This window comes from Colossoma macropomum, unplaced genomic scaffold, assembly GCF_904425465.1.
Source record: "Colossoma macropomum unplaced genomic scaffold, Colossoma_macropomum, whole genome shotgun sequence".
Taxonomy (NCBI): Eukaryota; Metazoa; Chordata; class Actinopteri; order Characiformes; family Serrasalmidae; genus Colossoma; species Colossoma macropomum.
Window position 1 is genome coordinate 8745483 of NW_023494790.1, and position 26044 is coordinate 8771526.

General features: G+C 38.9%; 2 protein-coding genes across 2 annotated transcripts in view; one reads left to right on the forward strand and one right to left on the reverse strand.

The window, feature by feature from the left end:
- Window positions 1-3444, reverse strand: part of jakmip3 (Janus kinase and microtubule interacting protein 3) — an 82931-nt gene extending 79487 nt beyond the window's left edge. The window contains exon 1 of the mRNA XM_036572045.1: window positions 3110-3444. The gene's annotated coding sequence lies outside the window, so the exon portion shown is untranslated. The remainder of the gene's footprint in view (window positions 1-3109) is intronic.
- An 11413-nt stretch (window positions 3445-14857) lies between these two features.
- On the forward strand, window positions 14858-26044 carry bnip3 (BCL2 interacting protein 3). Its single transcript, XM_036572046.1, has 6 exons — window positions 14858-15088; window positions 17733-17901; window positions 18492-18570; window positions 19295-19401; window positions 20501-20650; window positions 22632-26044. The coding sequence occupies exons 1-6, from the start codon at window positions 15046-15048 to the stop codon at window positions 22675-22677; spliced, it is 594 nt and encodes a 197-aa protein (XP_036427939.1). The 5' UTR covers window positions 14858-15045; the 3' UTR covers window positions 22678-26044.

Genomic DNA, 26044 nt, shown 5'->3' on the forward strand with positions numbered 1-26044 from the left:
AACCGAATAACATAACAAACATACAAGCTATAACTGGAGCATCTGTGACCATGTTTTGCCTCACATTAAGGCTACTTTATGTTGGATCATATACACACACAGAGTAGCTTGAGGTGAAATGGTTCCTTATACAGACACTTACCAACTCCTATCACTGATAATGAAAGGAACCAGGGGTCACAATGTCTACAACACAAATACTGCCACTTTATTTACTCTCCAAAACCTACACGTCTTGAATAGTTGTATTGTTGACAATGGTAAAACAGTGGTGGTTACTTTGGGTACTATTCTGCATTCTTTTTGTATTTGCATTATATTTTGTCCTGAATGTGTTTCAAAAAATACATTTTAGACAAAATCTCATTCCTAATTGAAGTAAAACAAAGTCTCAGGCATTAGGCAGCATATTAAAAAGATAAACAAGATAATCCACTTGCATTGAAGGAAAATAAGAGGAGGAAAACACAAAACAGGAGAAATGATTGAAAGATATAGAGAAAATGGCACTCTTAATAACAGGGCAAGACCTTGTAGGCTTCCATCTTTGAGAAAGAGCTCCACTCTTGCTTCAGGGTGGATGTGAGTCCAGACCTCAACATAACTAAATGAGTTTGGAATTACTTAGATTGTGAGAAGCAGAAAATCCAACCAACTTCTTAGACTGAACTTTGGAAGTGTGGAAAAATATCCCTGCAGATTTCTTCGAAAAAGTCAAAGCAAGTCTCCCAATGGAAGGCTTATTATTATTATTGTTATTATTATTATTATTATTATTATTATTATTATGCTTACTACTACTACAGGACGTTTTCAGATTATCATTATTTTTTGATATGATTTTGTAAGATTTTTTTTGCTGAAAAAGACGTGGCCATATATAAGTATTCTGAATAAAATCTGAATTCTCCAACAGTCTGGAGCATTTAAATCCTGTCCTTTATCTCCCCTGTGGAGATAAAGTGTAACACCTGCAGCATGGCTGGAGGTAAAACTCTCCTTCTCTCGAGTCTCTCTGAAAGAGTGATGAAAGATGGCCATCAGCTCTGCCCAATTGAACTGGATATATTTAGTGGATCATTGGCTAAGATGAAGGGAAAACTCCTCCTGGCACTTCACAGTCAAGCCTATAGTACAACTCTATTACTTACAAGAGGCTAAAGCCATACTTCACTAAGCTCTTACTAAAGCACAAAATGCAGACAAACACAGGTCACCTCCCACATCACATCCAGCCTCAAATACCAATGCATGTACTGAATGAAAAACATGAAATCATTCTATAAGACAAACGCAAGATCCTGCTTGGAAAACTACGGAGTCAATGGTAGACCAGACTGATTCACTTCTGTTGCAGTCTGATTTCATGACACCCAGAAGCCTCTCCTTGAAAATTTCCGAAAAGGTTCAGAATCAGTGAGTTCAGTGGGTTCATAAAAGCTCTGCTTAAAATTTGCACTGTTTTGAACTCCTTATTATGTTATTAAAATGTCACTATTATCATTTTCTTATTACTGTAATATCTTGCACAGTGTCTGGGTCCTCTTAAATGTGCTCAAAATAAAATGCATTATTATTATTATTATTATTATTATTATTAATATTCTTATAATTATTATGTCATGTATAGCCAAAGAAACCCCATCTTCTCGTATTAGAATCAGTCGGTCTGGGAGAATCTGGACACAAGACTAAATTAACCCTTTAATCACATATATGCACTATGACTCAGCATGTTCTGCTTTCGAGACATAACTGAAATGAATGGAAATGAACTGTGTTTCCCACTGGCACTTATAATTACTGGAACAGCTTCATTAATAAATGTGAGGTTACGCCAGGGAGATCATTTAAATGCATTCCGGCCCTGAGGCCAGGTCATTGATTATTTGAATGTACTCACCATTCAAATGTATTGATTCTGATGGAGAAACGTGTCATTTTGTGTTACATAAGAAATACATTAATGTTATTACACATCACAGTTCTCTGATTGCAAAGCTGGTGGGCCAGTTTGCTGCACAGCTTAATGTTTTACCTCCTTTAACACACCTCCCTGAAGTAATCAGTTACTATTTTTGCAGTTAGGTGAGTTAGAATACAGAAAACACTAAATTGTGCAGCTCTACAGGACTGAAACTAGAAAAGCAATCCACCACACATAGTTTCAGTAAACCACAAAACTATTTGCAGTAATTACAACCAAAAAGTAGTTGGTCTCTTATGAAATTTGAAATTTAAAGAGCTGTGGTACAAAGTTTGTGTGTCTTTTTTGGGCTCAAGACCTGTGAAAACAGTTCAAAGTGCAGTGAATCACTTCCATATGTCTGTGCCAAGTGCTTATAAAAGTGGTTACAATGTTTAGAAAGCCATTAAATCCAGCTTTTTGCATACAGACAACAAACTGAGCTTTTAGGTGTCAACATAATGTGAAAAAACAACATGCAAAATTGAGCTGTATCACTTTTAGGACAAATCTGTAACAGTTTTAGAGAGAAAACATGACACATCATTGAAGCAAGGTCTATAAAAACAATAATCAATGACAGATCTGAAATGTAACTATTCCTAAAAAATTTCCCACTGTATAGCCTCTACATGACCCTGCTGCCCCATCACATGACTATGAAGATTAAACTTGGAGAGAACTGTCTTATGCATTTGTATGATACCAAGTGCAGCATCTTATTTCTTTCACCTGACACACAAACCTGAACGCACTCCAAAAAAGGACATGCTATCAGAAATAGGAGGAGACACCAGAGATAGCAGCTGAAGAGAACAAGCACTCAGCATCACAAATGGCTCTCACTCTCATTAGAATCTAAAAATAAGCCCATTAACAATATTACTGCAAAATGTAGACGACAAGCTGCTACAGCCAAGGCGCCATTCTATCAAGATCTCCCTTTTGTACCGGCATCTGCAGCTCTTATTGACAACTTGCTGACAAACAGCCCAGCAGGCCCCGATCGAGATCATTAACAGGTAATCCCAGCTTCTCCAAACGCACCGAACATCCCTGATCCTGAGGGAAAAGAGCAGCCCTGGCTGAAGAGAGAAGAGGAGAACAGATCAGGTGGGAATGGATGCAGGAGATGAAACCTACCGCGAGAGCACGATCCAGGGTTGCGCTGCGTCTTTTTTCAGTCTGCGTGCTGCGGCCGGGCGGCCGCCGGATCCTCCGTCATGCTGTGTGAGTCGCGGCACACGCTCTGAAACGAGAACGGATGTGCTGTCATGCCCAGCATTTCACGCAGACGATTCAGCATCTCCCCCCTCCAGTCCTCCTCTCATCTCATGTCATCTCTGGAGCGGCACAGCGGCGGAGGAAGGAAAAAAAAACAGGCTCCGGCTTCAGCACAGACGCAGCCGGGAATGATTCATCAGAAACAGCAACGGAGGAGGCAAACGGAAGGATGGAAAAGAAATGAGCACTGCCAGGGGAGTAGCAGTGTTTCAGAGGGTGAGAGAGGTTGACAGAGAGAGAGGAAAAGAGAGAGAGAGAAGGGCTGGGTGCTTACCATGAACACACCCCCAACCCTGACGGAGCGAGGGATGAAGCTGGCAGCAGAGTGCAGGAGAGGAGAGGGGAGGTGGAGGAGGTAGTGGAGGAGGAGGAGGAGGAGGAGGGGGATGGCAGTCGTAGCACACAAACATTCACAGGCACGCTCACACAGTGGAGCAGTATGGTACGGAACTGGGATGCTCCGTGCTGTGAACTTGGCTCCTTGTCTCCTAGGGCAGAGAGAGAGAGAGAGAGAGAGAGAGAGAGAGCGAGAGAGAGAGCGAGAGAGAGAGAGAGAGAGAGAGAGAGAGAGCTTACTTGTGGCTCTTTTAGCCACCTGCTGGCCACAGACCTGTAACTGCAGCTTCATCTCAGAAAAACACTATAGCTATGCTGAACGTTTCTATTCAAACCCAGCAGAAAAATGGGTTTATTGATACCTAGAATGTCACTAAAATGTTTTTATTTTTCAAAAAATATGCATTTATGCATAAAATTAGTGACAGGTCTCCCCCGCTGCCCCTGACATGACACAAACACAAACAGCATACTGGAGAGGTTTAAATAGGCTGAGGAGGAGATGAGAGCAGCTTTAAAAGGAATGTTTTTACTTTTCAGCTCTTACAAAAACTGCAGCATTTCTAAACTGAAAGCATTCAAACAGCTCTGTACAGCTAAGCTTGCCAGGTGTCCAGTGTTGGACCGGACAGTCCAGGTTTGAGCTCTGCTGTTCAGCTGGTACTCTTGAACAGGGCTCTGATAAACTGTGTTACACTGTGGAAATGTCTATCACAGCACATATTTATAAGTAGCTACTGACATAAAACTGTAGGTAGGACATTCGGCCTAAATTATAGCATCAAAAATGCTCCCAGCATTGAAATGTATAGGTAGGATACTTTGATAGCCTAAATCATTTTATCAGAAAATGTCACCAGTATTGAAAGAATGAACAGGATAATTTGATAGTCTTAATCACCTTATCAGGTAGTAAGTAGTTATGTTAAGCTGTACAATGCAATAGCCTGTACAACAGACTTAAAATAAGGCTGAATTAACATTACTACGCTATAGTAAGGATATGTGCATGCTCAGTAGGACCACTTGATGGGTAGGACAAATTGTTAGAACATCGGACGTCGAGAGCAAAAACCTAGTCAAGCTATTTTCAAAAACAATTAAATGTGCAACTTTATCTTTTGAATGGGTCGGCCTGCAGAAGGCATTGTGAATGTTTCTCATGGATTTATTTGTGGCAGAATAAGGAGTAGTCTGGAAAATGTATTTGTACAGCAGTAAACATGTTAAACCTATGGGTAGCGATGTACTAAGCTCATGATTCAATTAGATTCTCATTACTGGGTTCAGAACTCAATATCCAATATCAAAATATGAATGAAGAAAAATGATAATGGTGGTTGGTGTAGTGTAGTGGGTAACACCTCTGCCTTCTATGCTGTAGACTGGAGTTCAATCTCTGCCTGGGCAAGCATCCTATACGATACCAATAAGAGTCCTTGGGCAAGACTCCTAACACTACGTTCACCTATCTGTGTAAAAATGATCAAATTGTAAGTCGCTCTGGATAAGAGCGTCTGCCAAATGCCATAAATGTAATGTTGTTGCATATTTAACTAATAGTTTACTAATAACACTACGGCTGGGAAGGAGGGAGCCGTGCTGGAGTGAGGAGTTGATTAATGACATTTGTGCAAATAATTCAACTGACCATTTGCAAAAGTTATAACTAACACAACTCTCAGCCAACCACAGCCGTCTAAAACATTCCTTCCTCGATCAAGTGGAAGAAAAACTGAGAGGGTGACCCCCCCCCTCCTTAAATATGGCATTTTTTTTGCTAAGTGTAGCACATAATTTCTATGTATCTGCTGAATTTAACATATTGAAAAAAAAAACATACATTATGAAATTTGTCCTAACTTTAGTACACAAATATACACATTATTAACTTTCCCATAATGTTTTTTTAAGGGCCACATTTAATGTTTTATTTTTTTCCAATATGTTAAATTCAGCAAATGAACATTAATTTGACCAGGGGTGCACAAACTTTTGCATTTAACTGTACACATGTACACAATTACACAAAATTTTAGATACAAAATATCATCTCAACAGTGACGATATACAGAGAGTGAAGCACAGTCAGACATCTAAAGCTGGCCGTGATGTTTGTGCTCTGATGTTTCAGTTACACTGATGCAGTTACCTCAGATATGGTCAGGAAATTGACTGTGTGATCCTGAACTGAAGAACATCAACCGGGGTCATCCTCCCAAAGCCTCTCCGCTCCAGCAGGTGGCAGTGATGAACTAAATGTGGAGCCAAAACACAAAACAGAATGAAAGTGATTGTTAATTAATTTCTTTTCCTGGCCAGTATCACAGACCCTGATTAAGCCTAGGACTAGACTAAAAAGGGGTTTTTTGCTCCTCTTATAATAACACGTCCTTACAAAAAGGTTTTCAGTAGCTATTATCACTGCAGACAAGATGAACTTCTAAGTTAGTTTGTATGAAGCTCATCAAAGAACAGCTAAAATTTCCTAAAATTAACTGTCTTCAAGAAAATGAACACTAAATGTACTGTGGGTTGGTGGGAAATTGTTAGGCAACATAGGCTCCAAAAAAAACTTTTAAATTTAACAATATTTTACTATTATCAACATTACAAATCATCACTGTCGGGACAAAACCTTCTATCTCCTTTTTACTCATTTTCCTCTGTTTTTTTTTTTGCAGAATTTGAAATCACCAGTTACCATGTAGACGGTGTTAACATTTCATTTTGAATGCACCAACAGAAACGGCCCAAAATGACATGGACCAAATAGTTCCTCCACTAAAAGTTGAGAACGTTTCTCTTCCTCTGTTAGACCACCTTTATTGAAGACAACGTTTTCATCTGACAGCGACGACATAAAAGTCAGAGGACAGTTGTAAGTTAAACTGGTTGCTCTGGATAGTAAATACAGTTAACCATTTCACATTGAATCAGTCTGAACTACTTCACAGCTCAGTGACTGAATTATGCAGAAATTTCGAGAAACTGGTTGAATTCTCATTTAACAAATCTATTTAGAGGCTGTGCTGTGCCAGTGGAGCACTTCCACCATGTTTACTGCATTTTTTCTTTTCAAACATTCTGACTGTGTTGAAACTGTAATTTTGAAACTTGTAATCTGGCCTTTTTGTTTTTGCTGCTGATGAGAGCTTTTGACGCATAAGAATTCATCTGTGAACAACAGATTTGACCTGCTTTTTGGAAGATGTTAATGGTTTTAAACGTCATGTATTTTACAGATTTCTCTTTCTTTCTGGTCACAGTTTTCCCACAGCCAAACTGTATGTACATCATTTCTGTTTATGTTATGTTTCCCAAGATTCCCAATTTTCAGAACTTATAATATAATATAACGTATAATTGTTTTCTTTTTATTTAAGCCATGGGTACAATTGTTTGACCATTTTACAACCTCTCTTTATCCTACAGAATTAAACAGCTGTTTTTGTTACTGTGCCGTTAATACCGATGTATGTAAACGATCTCTGTTCTGATTGGCTGCCCTGCATTGTGTGTCATTTAAAAAAGCACTCTGGACTGGGACTCTCCTCATAACCGGAACTGCTCCCACACAAAAATGCTCTGGAAGGATGTATGTAGATTTATCATGGATTGTATTGACCCTGACTTTAATCTGTCTTTGGTTAATGAGTTGTTTGGCCTCAGTCATTATAAAAAGAATAAAGTTAAAGAATATTATATTATTAATTTGATCATTCTTCTGGCAAAATTTCATATTCATAAACGTAAATTTATTCATTCCAAACCAGGTTTTCTCAAATCTGAAATAGAAGTTGAACAAAACTTCTATTACCCTCTCCAAAAACAAAAAGCTGCGAATATACGCACCTTGTTTAATTTATTTTTGTAAAAACGTGCTCTTTCACCTGGCTTTTTTCTTTTTTTTTTTTGCTTAAACTTTGTTGTTTAAAATTATTACATTTTTTGTTTATGCAGTTTTTAATCTGACTTAACTATATTTGTTCTGCTGTATGCTGCTTATGTACAAATGTAATTATTTAATAAAAATAGATTCTCTTATAACTTCAGTGCGAAAGGGTGGAGCTAAACTGGTTAAGGCTAAATAAGATATATGTAAATGTGCTGTTTTTTCAAAAAATGAATTTTGCAGCTTAGTTTCCACACATGGAGTGTATGGACTGAGGAGTGAATGGTACATATTTAACTTTAACAATATTACACAACATATCATAGGAAATCTTCATAGGAAAATCTGGCTGTCTGTGATATGAGCGCCTCTGATCAACCAAACAGATTGCTCTCTATCCACTGACCCATACCAAAACTACTTTAGGTTTCCTTAATAAACTTGTATTCTTTAATTAAACTAATTCAGATGGTTCTTTAATAGCTTTTTATGGAGCCCATGTTTTTAATAATGCATGGCTACAAATTAATATATTGGTGCCACAAATGACTATATTAAGACCACAAATTACTACACTGAAGCCACAAGATACTACAGTGAGGGCAGAAATGACTGTATTGAGAAGAGTTATGAGAAACTTAACGTAACTATGGCATCAATATAGTAAGTCGTAGCCACGCCTTACTACAAATACTTATCACGTCACGGGCTGCACAGCTTTGTTATGAAACCAAATATAAAACATAAGTTAAATGTAAAGGGATACCGGGTAAACAGCTCAAATGCAAAAAAAAGTTAAGCCGTTTAGCGAGCTTGGTAGCTGGTCAGCAGTGCTATGTGTAGCACTAGCTAGGTGGCGTTAGCTCATTAGACTGTGCTAACTTTTACAGCAGTTTATTAACAGTAGGCTAACCTCACGTACCAAAGGGGTTTTTATGTCACTCAGGTTCTACTCACTGTCTGTTAGGCTGTGTGGTACGGAGCCCTGCTGGTGACATCCTGTAGTGTAGGTAAGTGTAGGAAAGACGATGCAGACCAGCTTCAGAAAAACTGAAGACTCCAAGTGAACCAGTGCCGCGCTGGGTCCAGCCAGGCACGTCAACGGCGCCGCCATTTTAGGGAGGTCAACGTCGCTGCAGGACTGCATTCAGTACCATTACAGAGCGGCAGTTTAAGAAAGATACGGTCCAAAATTACACTATTTAAAGAATATTGCACTCAGAAAGCGGGATAGGATTATATAACGGACAGAACGCAGCGATCCACGCTAATGTTTGTATGATGTTTATTGTTTGTGGCATGTTTATGTGTCGTGTGGTTGGTGAGGCACAAAGAACCTGTTCATGTTTTTTTTTCCTCTGGTTTTATAATCAGCTTATTTCATTTAACAGTCTATTCGGGGGATCTTAACTTTACGTAGTAGTTATTTATTTACAATGATGGTTAATGCTTTGTAGCCTCATACTCATAATAGATCTATTAACGTTAGCACCTTCTTAAATGAACCTTAAATTAGGTTCTTATTCGCCAGCTTCTTGTTCGAATTTTCCCGTTCCACCTTAAATGGTACAGTTTCAGGTACCAGAAAGTGACTACTGCACCATTTAAGGTGGAACGGGAAAACTCGAATAAGAAACTAGCGAATAGGAAAACAATTTTAGTCTCGTCCTTCTGTGTATTAAGATTAGAAGTGATTCACGCGCTGATGGATTTGCTGATTGTGCCTCTATCGGAGCTCGCGCTAAACTCACGTCAGGTGCAGACTGAACACTGTCCTGCTGGTCCGGACGGCTAATTAGCACGAACAGTTATGAAAGTAATAAAAGCTACCGTGAGCAGTCCGCGCAACCGAGATCAATCTGTGTCTGAGGATTATAACAAAACAAATTTGGTGAAAATCGGTTGAGTAAACAGGAACTTGTGGCCGATTTAATCCTGAGACTCATCACCTCTCAATACAAGTGAATTTGTTCACAAACGGATCTTGACCGCTCCAACATGGCGGACCTATCGCCATAGAGAACAACAGGCAACGCGGCATCTGGGTATGTATATCTGCGGAGCCCCGTAGGGGTCACTAACGAGAAAAAAAAATGTGAGAAGGAAAATCTGTCCCCTACGGAGCCCCGCTGGTGACATCCTGTATAAATAAAAATAATGCGTGGCCACTCCTTATTAACGCGTGGGAACGAGATCCTAATGCGTGGCCACGACTTAGTAAGGCGTGGGAATCAGATGATTAAGTCGTGGCCACGACTTAGTAAGGCGTGGGAACGAGATCACGGCTTACTAAGTCGTGGCCACGCATTAGGATCCCATTCCCACGCTTTACTAAGTCGTGCCCACGACTTAATCATCTCATTCCCACGCCTTACTAAGTCGTGGCCACGCATTATTTTTATTTATACAGGATGTCACCAGCGGGGCTCCGTACCTGTCCCCGCAGTTTAGCAATCCGTACTCTCAGTTTATAAACTGTGCCCACGGATTTGTAAACTGTACTGTACTGAAGTGACGCTCATGCACCTGATCTCATGTATGTGAAAGCTACAGCACAATATCCTACCTACTTCTTTAGTAATGTCTGCTTTATGTCACGTTAACGTTACTTGCTTATATTTATCTTTTCATCATGAAAGGTCGACACAGTTGTGTTTCTCCCTGGCTGTACTGCCACCTGCTGGTGAGATGTGGTGTGGCGCTCAAGATACAACTTACTTGTTTGAATGTTTTTTGAATGTTTTGAATAAAATCAAGGAAATCATGGAACGTTCAGCAGTTAAACATGCACTGAAATGTTGAGCATTTTGTTGGGGTAAATCATGGAAACATTAAACGACAAAAGTCCAACTCCTATATAAATGTTACCAAAAAAAGTTGCCACCTTATTTAGCACCTGCGGTCTTCTAAGGTCATTTTCTGGCACTGTATCTCCTTCAGAAATGTATATTTAGTTTGTTAGTGTGATCTGTTAGTGACCAGTGTTATACTGTTTATGAGATTAAGAGATGTAAAAGATTGCAAGTTAGTTATTAAGCAGAGTTTTGTGGTCCTATTGTAGTCCTATTGGTCACTCAGTGGAATTAGATTAGACAGTCGTGATGTGATCCCCTGATTTTGGTCTATGTGCGTATATGTCCAGGCTTTTTGCTACAATTTTTTAATGTATCCCCTCCAAATACTGTATATATATGTATATATATATATATATATATATATATATATATATATATGTTTTTAACTGTACCTAATTCTTTACTTCTGAATCAACATGCAGAAATGTGAAAATGTGAAAGCACTTAGCAGTATCTTCTTTTATAGGTACCTAATTCTTTACTTCCTGAGGGCAGGTAGCCACACATACCACCATCCGCTACCATCTTAGTGTCGCTGCTGTGCTGAGAACGGCCCACCATCCAAGTAATATCTGGTCAGAGGTGGCAACAGATGAGCTACAGTCAGTATTTAAACTTATATAGAAGATATTTGTGATACAAATGGTCAATTTGTGTAGCTGTAAGGTGTAAGATGCCAAATCAGTATAGCGTCAACAGTTCAAAAATAATGGCTTAATCAAAGTTTGCACATTTTTCCATAAGACAAAAATGGAGGCTTTCTTTTAAAGCCACTGCACCAGGGCCGTAGCCAAACAGGTTGCTGTCTATCCACTGATGCATAACACAACTACTTTTGGTTTCCTCAAGAATCTTGTATTCGTTATTTCAGCATATTCAGATTCAGATGGTTCTTTTATAGCTTTTTATGGAGCCTCTAAAGTGAAGTGTTTTCAATAATGCATGGCCACAAATTAATATATTGAGACCGCAAATTTATATATTGGGGCCTTTGCACCAGGGCCGTAGCCAAGGGGTGACCAGGAGTGGCCGGTGCCACCCTTCCATGTGCGTGGCCACCCTTCTGATCAGCCCAGTTAAACAAACTAAGACAGTCAGCTATCATTAATAAAACACTCACCACAGAAAAGTTACTACTTCGTGTGAACAGTTTCATGATGAAAATCTGTCATCAGGGTTGTTACCAACCAGTTATGCTCTGACACTGCACTCAATAATCAGCCTGTGAGTGAACACAGCTCAAAACATTAACATTGCTCATGTTTATTTTGCATGAGAAAGCAGCTAACACTGGCCTTTTACATTAAGGAAGAAAATTAAAAACACCTAAATAAATCTCTACATCAGCAGTTCAGCACAGAGCACAGCACAGTTCAACACATTTTTCCACATAACATAATGAAAATCATGAGGAAATCGCTTTCAGTTTTACAGAGTGTAACTATTTAAAAATGTGGTTAATAATGCTGTTGTTCTGTTAAGCTTCATAGAATAATGACCACATCAATAACTTACCCAGTACACTTCAGTGAGCTACATATGAAGTAAGCTATACGATGGTAAGATCATGGCCGTTAACTAGCTATGAGGACACCGAGGTCCGAACCTCAGAAGGGTCAGTATCTCCATTCTTGAGCTTTAATGTGGAAGCAGTGCCGTTCTGAACATGCCGTATCCTGCTCTGAGACGTAGCTCTCACATGCCTACTCAATCAAATAGTAATAAAAAAAATACAAATAATATTTATTAAGCTGCATTTTTTAAGATAGTTAAATGTGATTTGTTTTCTGGGAGTGTCGCTGTGTTATGGCCAACCAAATCATTATGCTCTAAGCCAGTGGTTCCCAAGTCCTGGTTCCCACTTCCTGCCAAAACACACCCACGTCAACTCAGGAGGGGCTTGTTAATTAGCAGATCTGTTGGATCAGGTGTGTTGAGACCGGGGCAAACACTAAAATGTGCAGAGCAGGTTGTCAGGCCCCAGATAGCGAGCAAATATCAGTCAGCTGGCTTGATAAGGTCGGCACCCTGCTGACTGTTTGCCACTGCTCGTCCACCCTTGGACCACCCAGACTATTGTCCAGCGTAAAAGGTCTAACTAGTTTTTAATCTTCTCAAACAGAGTTTAAATGCTCACAGCCTTTTATTTTGTAAAACGAACTAGGACAAATATTACAAACAATTGCAATATAAATAAATAACTAAATAATGACTTGGTCTAATATATAATGATTTTGTTGAAATGTTATTGCTGACACTGTGCTAGATTAAAATTAAAAGCATAATGAAAGAAAGAAATGAAGGAAAAATGAAGGAAATTAGACTGTGAGTGGAAAATGAGTGATTAAAAGTGACCTTTGCTTAACCACCAGTGGGCCGCCTGGGAAACGCTGAGCAAAAAGTCAGGATCACCAGCTTTGCCATTGGAGGGCCAACGCTGGCCCAGTGTATTCTTGCTATTGGGGGCCCCATCATGTACGCAACTTGAGGACACTGAGGTCTTTTAGTTTTTGAAGCATTTTATGAGATCCAGTATGAAAACAGTGATGAGTGTATACTATCAGCAGTGACTGATTCTCAGCTGACCTCAGAACAGCTGTGGTTTGGCCTTAGACTTCTCTTCCTGATGTGTTTATCTCTGTATGAGATGCTATGCTAATGCTATTCAGAGCAACTTTGACTTACTAGGACCACACCTAATGTTGCTGGTTCCTGTTCAGGTCAGGCTACAGGCTCTGGAGTTGGCTAGATTAGTGATTAGATGAAAAATGACTGGTAGTTCAAAGTTCTTGTATTGTGTTACTCACTAATCACTGCTGAAAAAATGTAGACCATTAGAACCATTAGGATTAAAACCTGATGGTTTTGCTTTCCTATGGGAATTGGCTTAATGGTTGCCATAAGAGACGACTAGTTTCATGTAGGACACCTTTAGATTCCATTAGGAAATCATCAAATGCATGTGGAATCAGTCCCATATCACCTGTTAAACCATTACAATCCTTTTCTGTGATATCAACCCATCAGGTGACACAACATATCATTAGTGACTATTAGACACCAGAAACCTTTAATGGTTTCTATGATAGTTTTTAGCAGGGATAACATTGTACAACTGGCATGAGTCAAGTGCCGTCAAGTTGTTTCGGACTCCTGGCGACCATATGGATTGTGTTTCTCCTGAATATCCTGTCTTCTGTTTGGGTCTTCGGCTTCTGAACGGCTGGTTTGTTTCCTCTGATTGTATCCATCCATCTTGTAGCTGGTCATTCTCTTTTACCTTCAACTCTACTAAGCATATTGGTCTTTTCCAATGAATCGGTTCTTTTAGAATATGTCCAAAGGAAGAGCTTCAGTTTGATTATCGGGGCTTCAAGTGAGAGGTGAGTCTTGATTTGGTTTAGGATCCATTCTTTTTTTTTTTGCCGTCCAATGTACTCTTAAAAGTCTTTGCTAAGTTCAAAGGCATCTATATTTTTCCTGTCACGCTTATTTATTGTCCAGCTTTCACATCCATTAAGAACCGCAGAGAAGACCACAGCCTGGACAATTCAGATTTTTGTTTGTAGAGACAAATAATTGCATTTAAAGATCCTTTTAGCTGAAAATAAGTGGGTAGCCTTAATAAATAGTTAAATGGATAATTAAATAAAATTAAACAGGGTAACTGGAGTTCAGCAGTTTATGGAAGACTTAGGAAAGGATGGGAAAGGAACGAATGAAAGGAAAAGGTACATAACGATTGTGGACAAGTAGAAAAGGAGCAATTATTTGGTAAAAATATAAATAAATGAAAGACTGACAGCTGGTGTAATACACTTATTCAGCAGTTAGTTTAGTTACTACGGAGCCCTAATGCGTGGCCAAGACTTAGTTAGGCATGATCTTGTTCCCATGCCTTACTAAGTCGTGGCCATGACTTAATTATCTCATTCCCACGCCTTACTAACTCTTGGACACGCATTAGGATCTCATTCCCACCCGTTATTAAGTCGTGGGCACGCATTATTTTTTATTTATACAGGATGTCACCAGCAGGGCTCCGTAAGTCACTGCAAAATGGACATCTCTAAAATTTTGATCCCAGTTATGATGAGGCAACTATGAGAAATGAGTATCCGATCACATGTACTACTGTAATGTCTACGCTTTATCATGTAAGCTAAATACTCTTTACAGCTGAGTGCATGTTTAATGATGCAGACTAGATTTAATCAGACGTGAATCCAGACACTGTGAATGCTATAGTAGGTTAAGTTGTTACCCAGCCAAATATTATTCTCTCATAATGTTACTGCCCACATTTTCCCCTCGTAGTTTGCCACCCCAATAAAACTGCTGGGTCCAACGTGGCCACCCCATTGATAAGGAGGCTACGCCCCATGTTTACCTATATATTTTTGGGATTGTGTTGGGAGAGTTACGTCCAACCTGGCAACCTCACTGCAGGCCTGTGAGGCTGTGTTGTCGTGGCTCTGCCTGTTTGAGCCCGATGGCTGCAGCCCATTGGGCAGGGAGGGCTCGCGTCAGCACGGTGGGTCGACTGTGCGTTCATGGAGCTGCGAGTCCGCGCTGCTGAATCACATGTGCGTCGCTGGTGAGGGACACGGAGCTCAGATCTACCCTGGACAAACGCTTATTCGACCGATGCGCCTCGGAGAGCCTCTCAGCTCCACTCTGTCCAAGTGATTTAGCAGATTTTCACCGCCATGTCTACGGAAAAGCAGAACATCCCCGAGGAGAACCTGCAAGGTAAAGGCTGGGAGTGGGCCAGCTTTGAGAACAACACTGGCTTTCTTTCACGAAGCTGAAGTCAGGTTCTTATTCGAATTTTCCGTTCCACCTTAAATGGTACAGAGTTTACATTCTGGCGCTTCAGGTTTTTCTGTGTAATTGCGGCACCATTTAAGGTGGAACGTGTAAATTCGAGTAAGCAGCTGGTGAATAGGGAGACAACTTAAGCCTCGTCTTTATTCTTTTTTCCTTTTACCATCATGGATTGAATCAGTGCTTCGTTTTGGTCGGTTCTGTGTTGCCCTGATTTGTGTAATGAGTCCCTAAATGTAGGACAGCTTAATATTAACCTGAATATGTCTGATATTAGGATTGCTACTGCGTCAACGACGTCAGTTTTGGGCGTATAAAAAGCATTACGTTATTTACTAGACGATAAATGGGACCCTAAACGTCTGACCGATGTTATCCAGCTGCAGTGTGGTGGTCCGCATGGTCTGATGACGCATAAATAAAATAAAATTAAATGTAAATGAAGTGTCATATCCACGAATAAGTGTTTCTCTAATGTTGCCCCTGTTGCCACGCGTGGAGGTTTTTTTGCGTGAAATCTGGGTTTTTGCGATGCGTGTCGTGTCGACAACAACAATAGAAAACATGGGACAAAAATAAATAATTAAATAAACACAGTAAATAAATAAAACCGCCCACCATTCACGCGCTTGCTTCAGCCTATGACGTAATATGCGATGGGAGGGGCTACGGAAGGACGTGAATCCTATTGGCTGTTGAGCGGGATAAACAAAAGACCTTATGCGGAGGACACAATAAGTGGTCATGTGCTATTTAAAGGTATAAGGATGGCTGTTTATATCTCAAGCAAACTTGTCCTCTGTTGATCTGATAGCTTTAATCCTTGAGCCTCATCCGTGGCACTTACCCAGGGCTCAGTGATCACGCTGGCATAGTGCCCAGCATGACAAGTCCATAGACCTCTGTCATGACACGTTAGAACCCTTTATGATATACACCAATAGACCTGTCCGGACATGCCACAGGCCCTCTTGGCTGATCTGTTGAGCTCTATAGGCCTGTCAGGACACTGTATAACCCTTCATGAAAGGTGTAGACCTTTATAGACCTCTCATGATGCTGCTCATGGCTTCTACAGACATGTTATGACCAATATGTACACCAATAAGACTTGTAACGACATGTTAATAACTGTCAAGACAGGTCTATAGACCTCAACAGAATTGTTACGACAGGTTATAACCCTATAAACGACAGATTAGATGCACAAACAGACCTGTCATGCCATGTTGAAAGCCTTCATGTTAGACCTATAGACCTCCATCAAGATCAACCTTTCATAATAGGTATAGATGTCTATAGACCTGTCTGGACATGCTACAGACCTTTGTGGCTGATCTGTTGAGCTCTGTAGGCCTATCAGGACATTATATAACCCTTCATGAAAAGTGTAGACCTTTATAAACCTGTCATGATGCTGTTCATGGCTTCTATAGACATGTTATGACCGATATGTACACCAGTTAGACTTGTAACAACATGTTAAAAACTGTCAAGACAGGTCTATAGACCTCAACAGTATTGTTACGACATGTTATAACCCTTAACGACAAATGAGACGCTTTAACGGACTTGTCATGCCATGTTGAAAGCCTTCGTGTTAGACCTATAGACCTCCCTCAGGACGTGATATAACTCTTTGTAATAGGTATAGACGTCTATAGAGCGGTCATGACATGTCACAGCTGTTCATAGCCTCTATAGACATATTTTACCCATTATGAGAGACACATACACTGCAAAAAATGGTATCTTGTCAAGGGAAAGGATCTTGAATCTAGTCGATATATTTAATATTTCCCATTTGGAGATGGTTGTGCACTGATTGTAAGATTATCTAGCTTATTTCCAGCATTTTTTTACTAGTTTAAGGTCATTTTATTACATAAAATTATCTCACTATACTGGCAGATAAATTTGCTGGTTTTAAGCACATTTCTCAAAACAAGCAAAATAATCTATGAGATAATTTAACTTGATAAAATTACTGAAAACAAGTAAAAATGTCTAGAAATAGGTTAAATAACCTTAAATTACTTACAACAATCTCAACAGAAGAAATATTATATTTTTTGCTTAGATTTATGATAATTTTGCTTGACAACATACCATTTTTTCTAGTGTACACTGATTAGACTTATAAAGATAGGTCTATAGATCTCCGTATACCTCCATGGCAGGTCTATTAACCTCTATAGACCTGTCATAACAAGTTATAACCCCTTCATTAAAGATTGTTGTCATGGCAAGTATGGTTTTCTAGTAGTAGTAGCAATGCCATGATCTCCAGATGATTTTATGGCAGTGCCTTTCTAGAATGACAGTATAAAGCACAAGCTTGTTTTGGTCTTTAAAGTTCATGACTCCCTATGTTATGTTGTTTTTAATGCATGAATGTTGGTTGCACTGTGATGAGAACACTTTTCAGATTTAATCTTGAAATATGTATTTTTTCTAGGAATGATTTACCAGGTTGAGAACAATAAACATTAGCCTGAACATGCTTAAGGCAGCACTATATGTATAGTTCAGATTCTGAGTTTTAACATGCTTGTTCTTTTGGCTCCAGGCTCTTGGGTGGAACTGCACTTCAATAATGGAGGTGGAGGAGTTTCCAAAACAGGGGTGGAGGATCAGGCTGCCAGCGCCGCTCCCAGCGGAGACATGGAGAAGATGCTGCTGGATGCGCAGCACGAGTCTGGCAGGAGCAGCTCTAGAGGGAGTCTACCCTGTGATAGGTCAGTCTGTATGCTATGACTGGTCACTGTGTACAGTGAAATATGTAATTTCAGGCCTTTCATAAGTTATTGGACTAATATCCAATGCCATATTGTTTCTGTCACAAGAAATGGTAACTATAGGACATGGAAAAAAATCCTAATGTAAAGTCTCTTAATATAGCAAACTTGTTATTGTAATATTTACATATTTATTTATATAGCTGCTGTCATAAAATGCTTTGTATCTACAAGGGAAAATGATAATAAAAAAAAACATTTTTAACTAATAATGATATTTTATTCCAGGTAATTTTAGACCACTTCTGTAGGTCCATTTTTCACGTCACCTGGCATTTTTTTAAATGGTGAAATGAAATCATGAAAGGAGCTGAGAGGTTTTCTTTTGGACTAACAAACTAATATTCAATACTGTATTCATTTATTCTACAGGTTACTTGGAAGGTCTTTCTTATATTTGCATTTCAAGGGTGTGTTGCTCATAAAACAGTCTTTACTGCAGATTGGCACATTTACAAAACAACAGTTTTGATGATCTGTTGTCTCAAAGGCACTGCAAATGAAATGTTTTCTTTCTTTTACCTCTTCAGTCCTCCAAGATCCCAGACTCCTTTGCACTTGTGCAGGGGCTCAGAGGTTCACAGCTCAGGAGAAAAGAACAGCTCACAGGTATGTTTTGGTCTTATGGTGGGTTTAGTAACTGAAGTGACAGTCGGTTGGGTCTCCGCGTCTCCTTATGTAAGGTGGATGGTACTGTGTAGACCTCTTTCCTGGACCAAAGATGGAATGTAAAGCTGCACTATGCAAGATGTTTAGTTTAAATTGAAAGAAGTATTACTGAGTCAGGAGGAAAAAAACTTGCTAAATTAGGGTGTCTGTATGCTGCTACGGGTCCACCTGTAAAGCATGAAATAGTCATTTAAAAGTTGGAGGTGTTGAGCTGGATTTTGTGGGAATTTTGCGAACTACATTGTACGGCTTTACATATTAACATCACAAGCACAGGCTCAAACAGGAGGTCTAGCTCAATGTTTAGGTTCTAAATGCAAAATTAACATTACACTGATAAACATATGATGACAATCGTAGATACTTCACTTGCATCCTCAGAAGACACATCTTCACAGAGTCCTCTTTGATTTCTCTTTCACTCATAGTCATCAGATTCATCCACACGGGGAAGGGTCAAAAGCACAACTGACGTTACAAAATATTCTTCCACACATTTACACATTCCCACCAGAGAGTCCCCTAAACTTACATAGTGTAGCTTTAATGATTTTGATACTTCATCAAGTAGAACTGACTGGATTTCTAAAATATGATCAAAAAAATTCTTTTTCAGAACAGAAAGTGTGTTTACCATAACTCTCTTGTCTTGTTTTGGTTCTAGTCTGATGAGGATTACCTGGAGAGGAGAAGAGAGGTAGACAACCTGATGAAGAAAAATGCTGATTGGATATGGGACTGGTCAAGCCGACTGGAAAACATACCACCCAAGTAAATTGAGCATTACATTCTGATAGCCTTTAACAATGATGACAAACAATACTAATAACTAGGGATGTGCTGATATGGGAATGTGGGCCGGTAAGGATATCTGATATTTTTCATTTGCATATCTGCCGATGCCGATACATAATATAAATATACATTTATATAATGTAGAAACTGAGACTACATCCTGGATTAGCTTTAAGGAGAAATATCACATTGATTTCTATAGGGTTATAAATGCAGTACAATTAATAAAATCCAGCCATTTTAGCATATCTTAGCCAGTGTACAATAAATACAGTCATATGCAAAAGTTTGGTCACCCCTAGTCAAATGACGTTATGTTGATTTTCTAAGTAAAAACGTATCCTCTAAACCTAAATGTGATGTTTTTATGCAAATTTGAGGGTACAATGTCTTATCTATTTTCCATATTAGAAAAATATTTTATACAAAAAATTATAAAATGTGCCATAACTTTTGCAGAGGCTACCTTTTATGTTTTCCCAATATGTTTAAATTCTGCAAATAAACAGTTATTGTGCATTAAAATAAAATGTGCTCTGGGCAGGATGTGTTAACATATTTTCACTTAGAAAATACATTTTTAGAGCAATTATCTGGTGATACTGATATGAATGATATCACTGTTATTAGTAGGGATGCACTATACACAATAATTACATGGCTAAAATGTCTAAAATGTAATATATTGAATTGTAGTACATTAGCCTATATGGTGGTGCTGTCAGAGGAACTTTAAAGCACAAGGGAATAGAAACATTTACAACAACAAAATATTACTCCATGTAATTTTGGACTCTTTCTTTTAGTCCATGCATCATGAAATGTTCACACAGTTTAAAGCCGTAAAAATGGAGATGTGACAGTGACTGTGTATTTCAACATGCATTATAATAATAGTGAAAAGCAGAATCTGACACAACCTGGAAAACACTGAGTTGCTCAACTGTTTTGACTGTATATGCAACAGTGTTGATGTTCAGAGCAATGTCTATATATAACACACAGCTTAATGAGCCGAGGTGACTTTAGGGCAAAGGTGTTTTAAATGGATTTGTGCTCTGTGTTTTCTTTCCAGAGAGTTCTTGCTGAAGCAGCCCAAACGTTCCAGCACTCTGAGTATCAGGAACACCAGCGTGATGAAGAAGGGAGGAATCTTCTCCGCTGAGTTCCTGAAAGTCTTCCTCCCATCTCTTATAATTTCCCACATCCTTGCTCTGGGGCTTGGGTAAGTACACAGAGCCCAGCTGGTGAAATGGCCAGCGAAAAAGGAAAGGGGGGTGGGTCACTATTGTTTGGTGCTGTTTCAGTGTTATTTACTTTACCTAGTGTGCTCGAATTCAAGGCTGTAGTCAATATTGAACTGTAACGTTTAGTACATTAAGTGTCAGTACAGTGTAATATTAACACATACAGAGGGTACATTTGGTGTACTATTTTTGACCTCAGTGTGGGCAGTGGGGGACGTGCTGGAATGCATGCTAGCCTGTTTTTAGCATGACATGGCAGTTCACAGCTAAAAGGGGAGTGTTAGCTTTCCAAAGCTGGCCTGGAAAACATGGCAGAATTACCTGAGCTTTCTCCGAAAGACATGAGCTCTAGGAACGTCCTGGCCTACACATTACCCAGAGATGTTCACTGTTGAGCCACATACTGACACAGTGGTATTCAGTTCCAGGCCTTGGGCACCGCGACATGTGGTACTGTTTTAACTATCACGCCTACAGCCGTGTGCAAAATCACGTTTTGCTGAATAACTTTAAGTAAGTAAATCAACACATTCTCTACAAGGAACAAACTTAAATATGGCATTTTTACTGCATAGTTTCTGTTCATTTGTTGAGTTTAACATATTGGGAAAAAAAAAATCAACATAAAATGTAAATGTGCCATAACTTTTATATTTTATCTTTTCTTCAAAATGTATAGCAAATAAACAGTAACTGTCCATTATAATGTGCAGAAGTGTGTTCTCTGTAGGGAATATGTTAACTTATTTTCACTTATTTTCACTTATTTGACCAGGGGCGCTAAAACTTCCGCATACAACTGTAGTTCACGTCAAGTGTATTGCTGTTAACAGAGCAACATATAGCAGCAAGGGAGGATCTGATTGTGAGTAAGCTTCTAACAGATGCTGCCATTGTTATTCAAAAGGCCAACTAAACCTTTTTACCCTACAACAGTGGGTATTTGTGATATGGACAAACCTGCAGGATTAAGTGAGGCATTAGGAGTAACGTCCTCCTAACAGAGTCAGCCACAGTTGGTGATAATGGAAACTAATCTTTTGATAATAGTTGATGATATAAAACTGTAGCCTGTGAATGCTTAAAACTTTTTTTTTTGCTGTCCATAGCAAGACAGACACACTTAGCATGTCCTAATTTGATAAAGTGACCTGTTACCTTGCTTTAAATGTAAACTAACAAAACTAACAAATGACTCAATGTTTACAGCCAATTGGCATGTAACTTTCCCCAGAACTCCCTTTCCTCTCAGAGCTAGTCTTTGGCCAGACATGCTACTGTTTCTGCAGATCCTCATTGATACTATAAATGATTTATGATGCACATTCATACTTAAAATCCCAAGTGGAGGAACATTTAAAGGAATAGTTTGCCTAAAAATCGAAATTAGTCATTTGCAGTAACACTTTATTTGGATAGTCTGCTGTAGATGCTTATATTGCATTATATTATATTGAGTTTCATCAAAGAGTTTAACATCTATAAATAATATATTGGGGGCTATCCAAACAAAATGGGACCCAGTTTTCCCCTTACCCCAAATATAGTCTACCGGACTGTTTGGTGTACAAAGTTTGCTTTTTAAAGGGGAAGTCCACCAATTTTTCTACATAATTAAAAGGTTAAGATGTAAACAAAGTATGTAGTTTCAGAAAACACACTGGCAAGGCTTTTTGAGATTATTAAATTCATCCCAGGCTAACTTTAGCTTTATTTGTTACCTACATTCGCCACATAGCTGTGATGTGAGCAAAGTTACTCATAGTTCATCTTTTGTAGTTCAAAAATAAAGAACTGAAGAAACCAGACATACCTCGACTGACTATTTTTGGGCTAAGGGGAGAATCTAATTTCTTTAATGCTTAAATGAACTGTTGTAGCTCCTATAAGCAACTATGAATTAGCTCTAAATGTAACTTTTTTTGCCTAATTGGTTGTTTTTTCTTCTGTTTCTTTCAGAGTGTACATCGGAAGGCGCATTCCTACCTCCCACGGCACGTTCTGAGGGAAAACATACACAATCTCAAATCTGCACCTTCACCATCTCTGCTGCTTTGTCTTGAATCTGTGTTCCAGTAGATACAAATAGGTCAGGCTCACGTGACCCGTTTCCTCTTACTGGCCGTGTGCCGCACTGCCGTTGTTGCCCCTCGTGTATTCCTCTGGCTCTTTCCCATAGTTCCTCCCTGAGCCGCTTTTAAAGCACAGACTGCACTGTCATTCTACGAAGGGAGGCCATTTTGGGTTTTAAGGCAGTGAGCCGAGTCATAGTCATGTGCTCCACTTTCCATCCTTGAGTCCTTTCTTGTGCAGATATATAGAACCTATTTAAAAAGAAACACCTGTAATGTGAACAGAAAGGATGTGAAACTAAGATGTAAGCAAGGGGTGCAGGAGGACACCAAGACGCTTGATTTGAAAACACTACAGGAGAGTATTTTACAGAGCAGGATTTCTTAGTGAGCGTAATGTGAGGCTTGTCCAGAAAAAAAAAGTCCATTACTTCTCTTCCTGTTGGACAGGCGTGACTTTCGGCTGAAAGCAATACTCAAGCGACTTTCAATGTCATCGAGTGCGTTTACATGCACTCAATAATCCGATCATAATCAGATTTCTGCAAATATCTGATTATATAAATGGTCATATAAACAGCATACTCTGATTTCTTAGAGCATAGCATGGTCTAGAAATCAGATCTAGAGAGCTGGAATTCAGCTCAGTGCATGTAGACTCTTACTCGGATTTCTTTCATATTCTCAGTTTAGGCATATGTGAACATACCACGGTACCGGAAATAAGCGAGCAGTTTAGGAGCAACGCTGAAACCAAATGTGCTTGACAAAATGAAGGATTTAAATATTATTCATCTTCTAGATGATGTATATTCATAGTTTCAGGTAAAGTGGCGTAGGTAAAGCATGACGTTTTACATTGCGTTTATGTCGTCTTCTGGCCGGTTGCAAAGCAGAAATCTGATTACTGCCTGAATCACGTACACCCGGAGTTTTCACATTATCTGATTACTCAAGTGCATGTAAAAGCGTTGGTCAGATTACTGACAAAACCTGATTTTCTGCAGTTATTGGATTAAGTGCATGTAAACACATTATCTACCAGATCTTTAATGTACTGTTGAGTATCAGACACTGAACAAGATCGCAATACCCAATGACTTGAAACTTGCTTACAACAGTAGCTATTGGGCAGACACTGAACTACATAAAAAATATTTAAAATTAGTGACTGATAAATTCTAAATGGTTATGCTTGAACGGGACACGTCTTGGGAGACTGACGTTAGATTGTCTTTGGTTTTCAGCAAAGCTTTATTCTAATTTCAAATGGTGAAGTAACGCAATACAAAAAAGGAGTTCTGGTTACTTTTGCTGTCCTGAGGGTTTTCTTGTATTCATGGCGATCAGGTGTTACCAGTAAAAACTCTACCAGTAATGAATTACCATAAATTCTACCCTCTGGAAAACTAGTCCCATCACAGAGAACAAATAACCCAGCTGTATGGCTCACAAATACCTTAAGAATCATATAAATGTTTTATTGGTAGAATTCAGCAACTGCCCACATCTATCTGCCATATGTTGCATGTGGACAATTGACCACATGTAACATATGGCAGATAGAGATAAGGTTGAAAAAGGTTGGAATAATACTTTTGTTTATCTGTTATCTGACTAACTGAGAAATCCTGCTGTGTAAAACAGTCTTCAGGTACGGCAGAGTATTCTCCAGACCTGTGGGTTTGTACGTAAAGATGCTTGAGAATTATTCGTGGTCATCGTCTGCATGAGAAGGGCTTGAGTAAGACTGCAGATCTAGGATCAGTTTTTAACCGTCCATATGGAAATGAACAGTAAGCACAGAGAGGAGCTGCTCCTACATCAGCACTCGCACTTATGAGATGCTGAAAGATCGATTAGGCAGGCAGAGAACGATGGTCAGCGGTTTAAAGTAAGAAGTGCATGGGGAATCATGATCACAGAGAACTGTTGGTTATTCAGTACTGAAAATATATCTAAATAGAAGATTTAGAGGTCGATTAGTTTCTCAAAAAAGATCTTTACCAAATACTTTTGACATGTGATTGTGACACTACAAGGAAAGACAGTTTTTTTTTTTCATTGTTGTGATATTTAACTCAGGTAAGCATCAGGTAAGAGATAAAGGTGTATCATTAACTGGCCAGAAGCAAATGCGTACAGGGTAGCAATGCACAGGTACCAAAACAGAGGAAAACACTCATTTCTCAGTGAAAGGAGTGCAACAGTGTTCAAGGAGAATTCCACTGATTTTAACTGCATAATTCAGTTATTAAGATGTGAACAAAGTTATTCACATATGTTAAATGTGAAACGGTACATTGTAGAGAAACCTGCTGCTGATTTCTTTGCAGTGTTGGTGATAATGAACCAAGGAAAATGGGTATAATGCAAATATAACCATTGTTTTTGCTATCTAAAATGACCAGTGAACCTACATGCGTCAGTTTTCATATATAATATTGATAATGGTAAAACAGGGGTTAATCAAAAAACTTTATTTGGGGACTATTTTCCCATATAACACCCTGCATGTACCTCTCCATCATGAATGACTTTTTAAACATATATAAAGTTTAGGAGAAAACCTTATTAAAACTGTTGTAAAACAATGTGTCAGACATCAGGCAGCGTATTCATAACCATGTCATAATAATGTGATGTAGGCATTAAACACTTTGGATGTCTGGTTCCTATCACCCCCACTGTGAACAATTCTGATACAGAGAGTATCTGTAGAACAGCATTTCATATCAGACCTCTCTTTATGTTTAAATCTTAATCATTTACTTATTTAAGCAGACATTTTGCAAATTTGGTGGAAATTGGTGGAATTCCCCTTCAAAAATCATTTGACAACTGGCAAGTACAAATACAAACACAGAATGTAAATACAGAATGTTGTCAAAATATAGTTTCACCTTTTTCTGTTGAAAGAAAAACAAAACATGGAACTAAAATCTCTCCAAATTGGCCAATTTTCTTCTTTGCACAAGGGCTGCACAAAGGCAGCCTGCTTTTCTTTATATAGTGTTGATTGCGTATTCGAGTTTGCCTTATACTGTACTGAAATCGAAATCTAGAATCTCTGAACCTTCTAAAGCTCAACTTCATTAAGAATCTAGATGCAGTTGTTAGGTTGCCTTAGCTGCTGTGATGACTGTTCACTGGAATAAGGCAAGGAGACAAAGGGAAACCCTGTGTAATTTATGTGCATGTTTTTGTAGTGTGTAGAAATGTTCAGTGTACGTGACAGTCACTTTGGTTTTGTATTAAAAGTGGGAATCAATAAATGAATAAACAAATCAGTAAATAAAA

Excerpts from the sequence above, each read along its gene's own strand:
- bnip3 (XM_036572046.1), top strand. The coding sequence starts at position 15,046 with ATGTCTACGGAAAAGCAGAACATCCCCGAGGAGAACCTGCAAG. Across the intron at positions 15,089-17,732 it reads CCCCGAGGAGAACCTGCAAG|GCTCTTGGGTGGAACTGCAC; the intron begins GTAAAGGCTGGG and ends TTTTGGCTCCAG. Across the intron at positions 19,402-20,500 it reads CTGGAAAACATACCACCCAA|AGAGTTCTTGCTGAAGCAGC; the intron begins GTAAATTGAGCA and ends TTTTCTTTCCAG.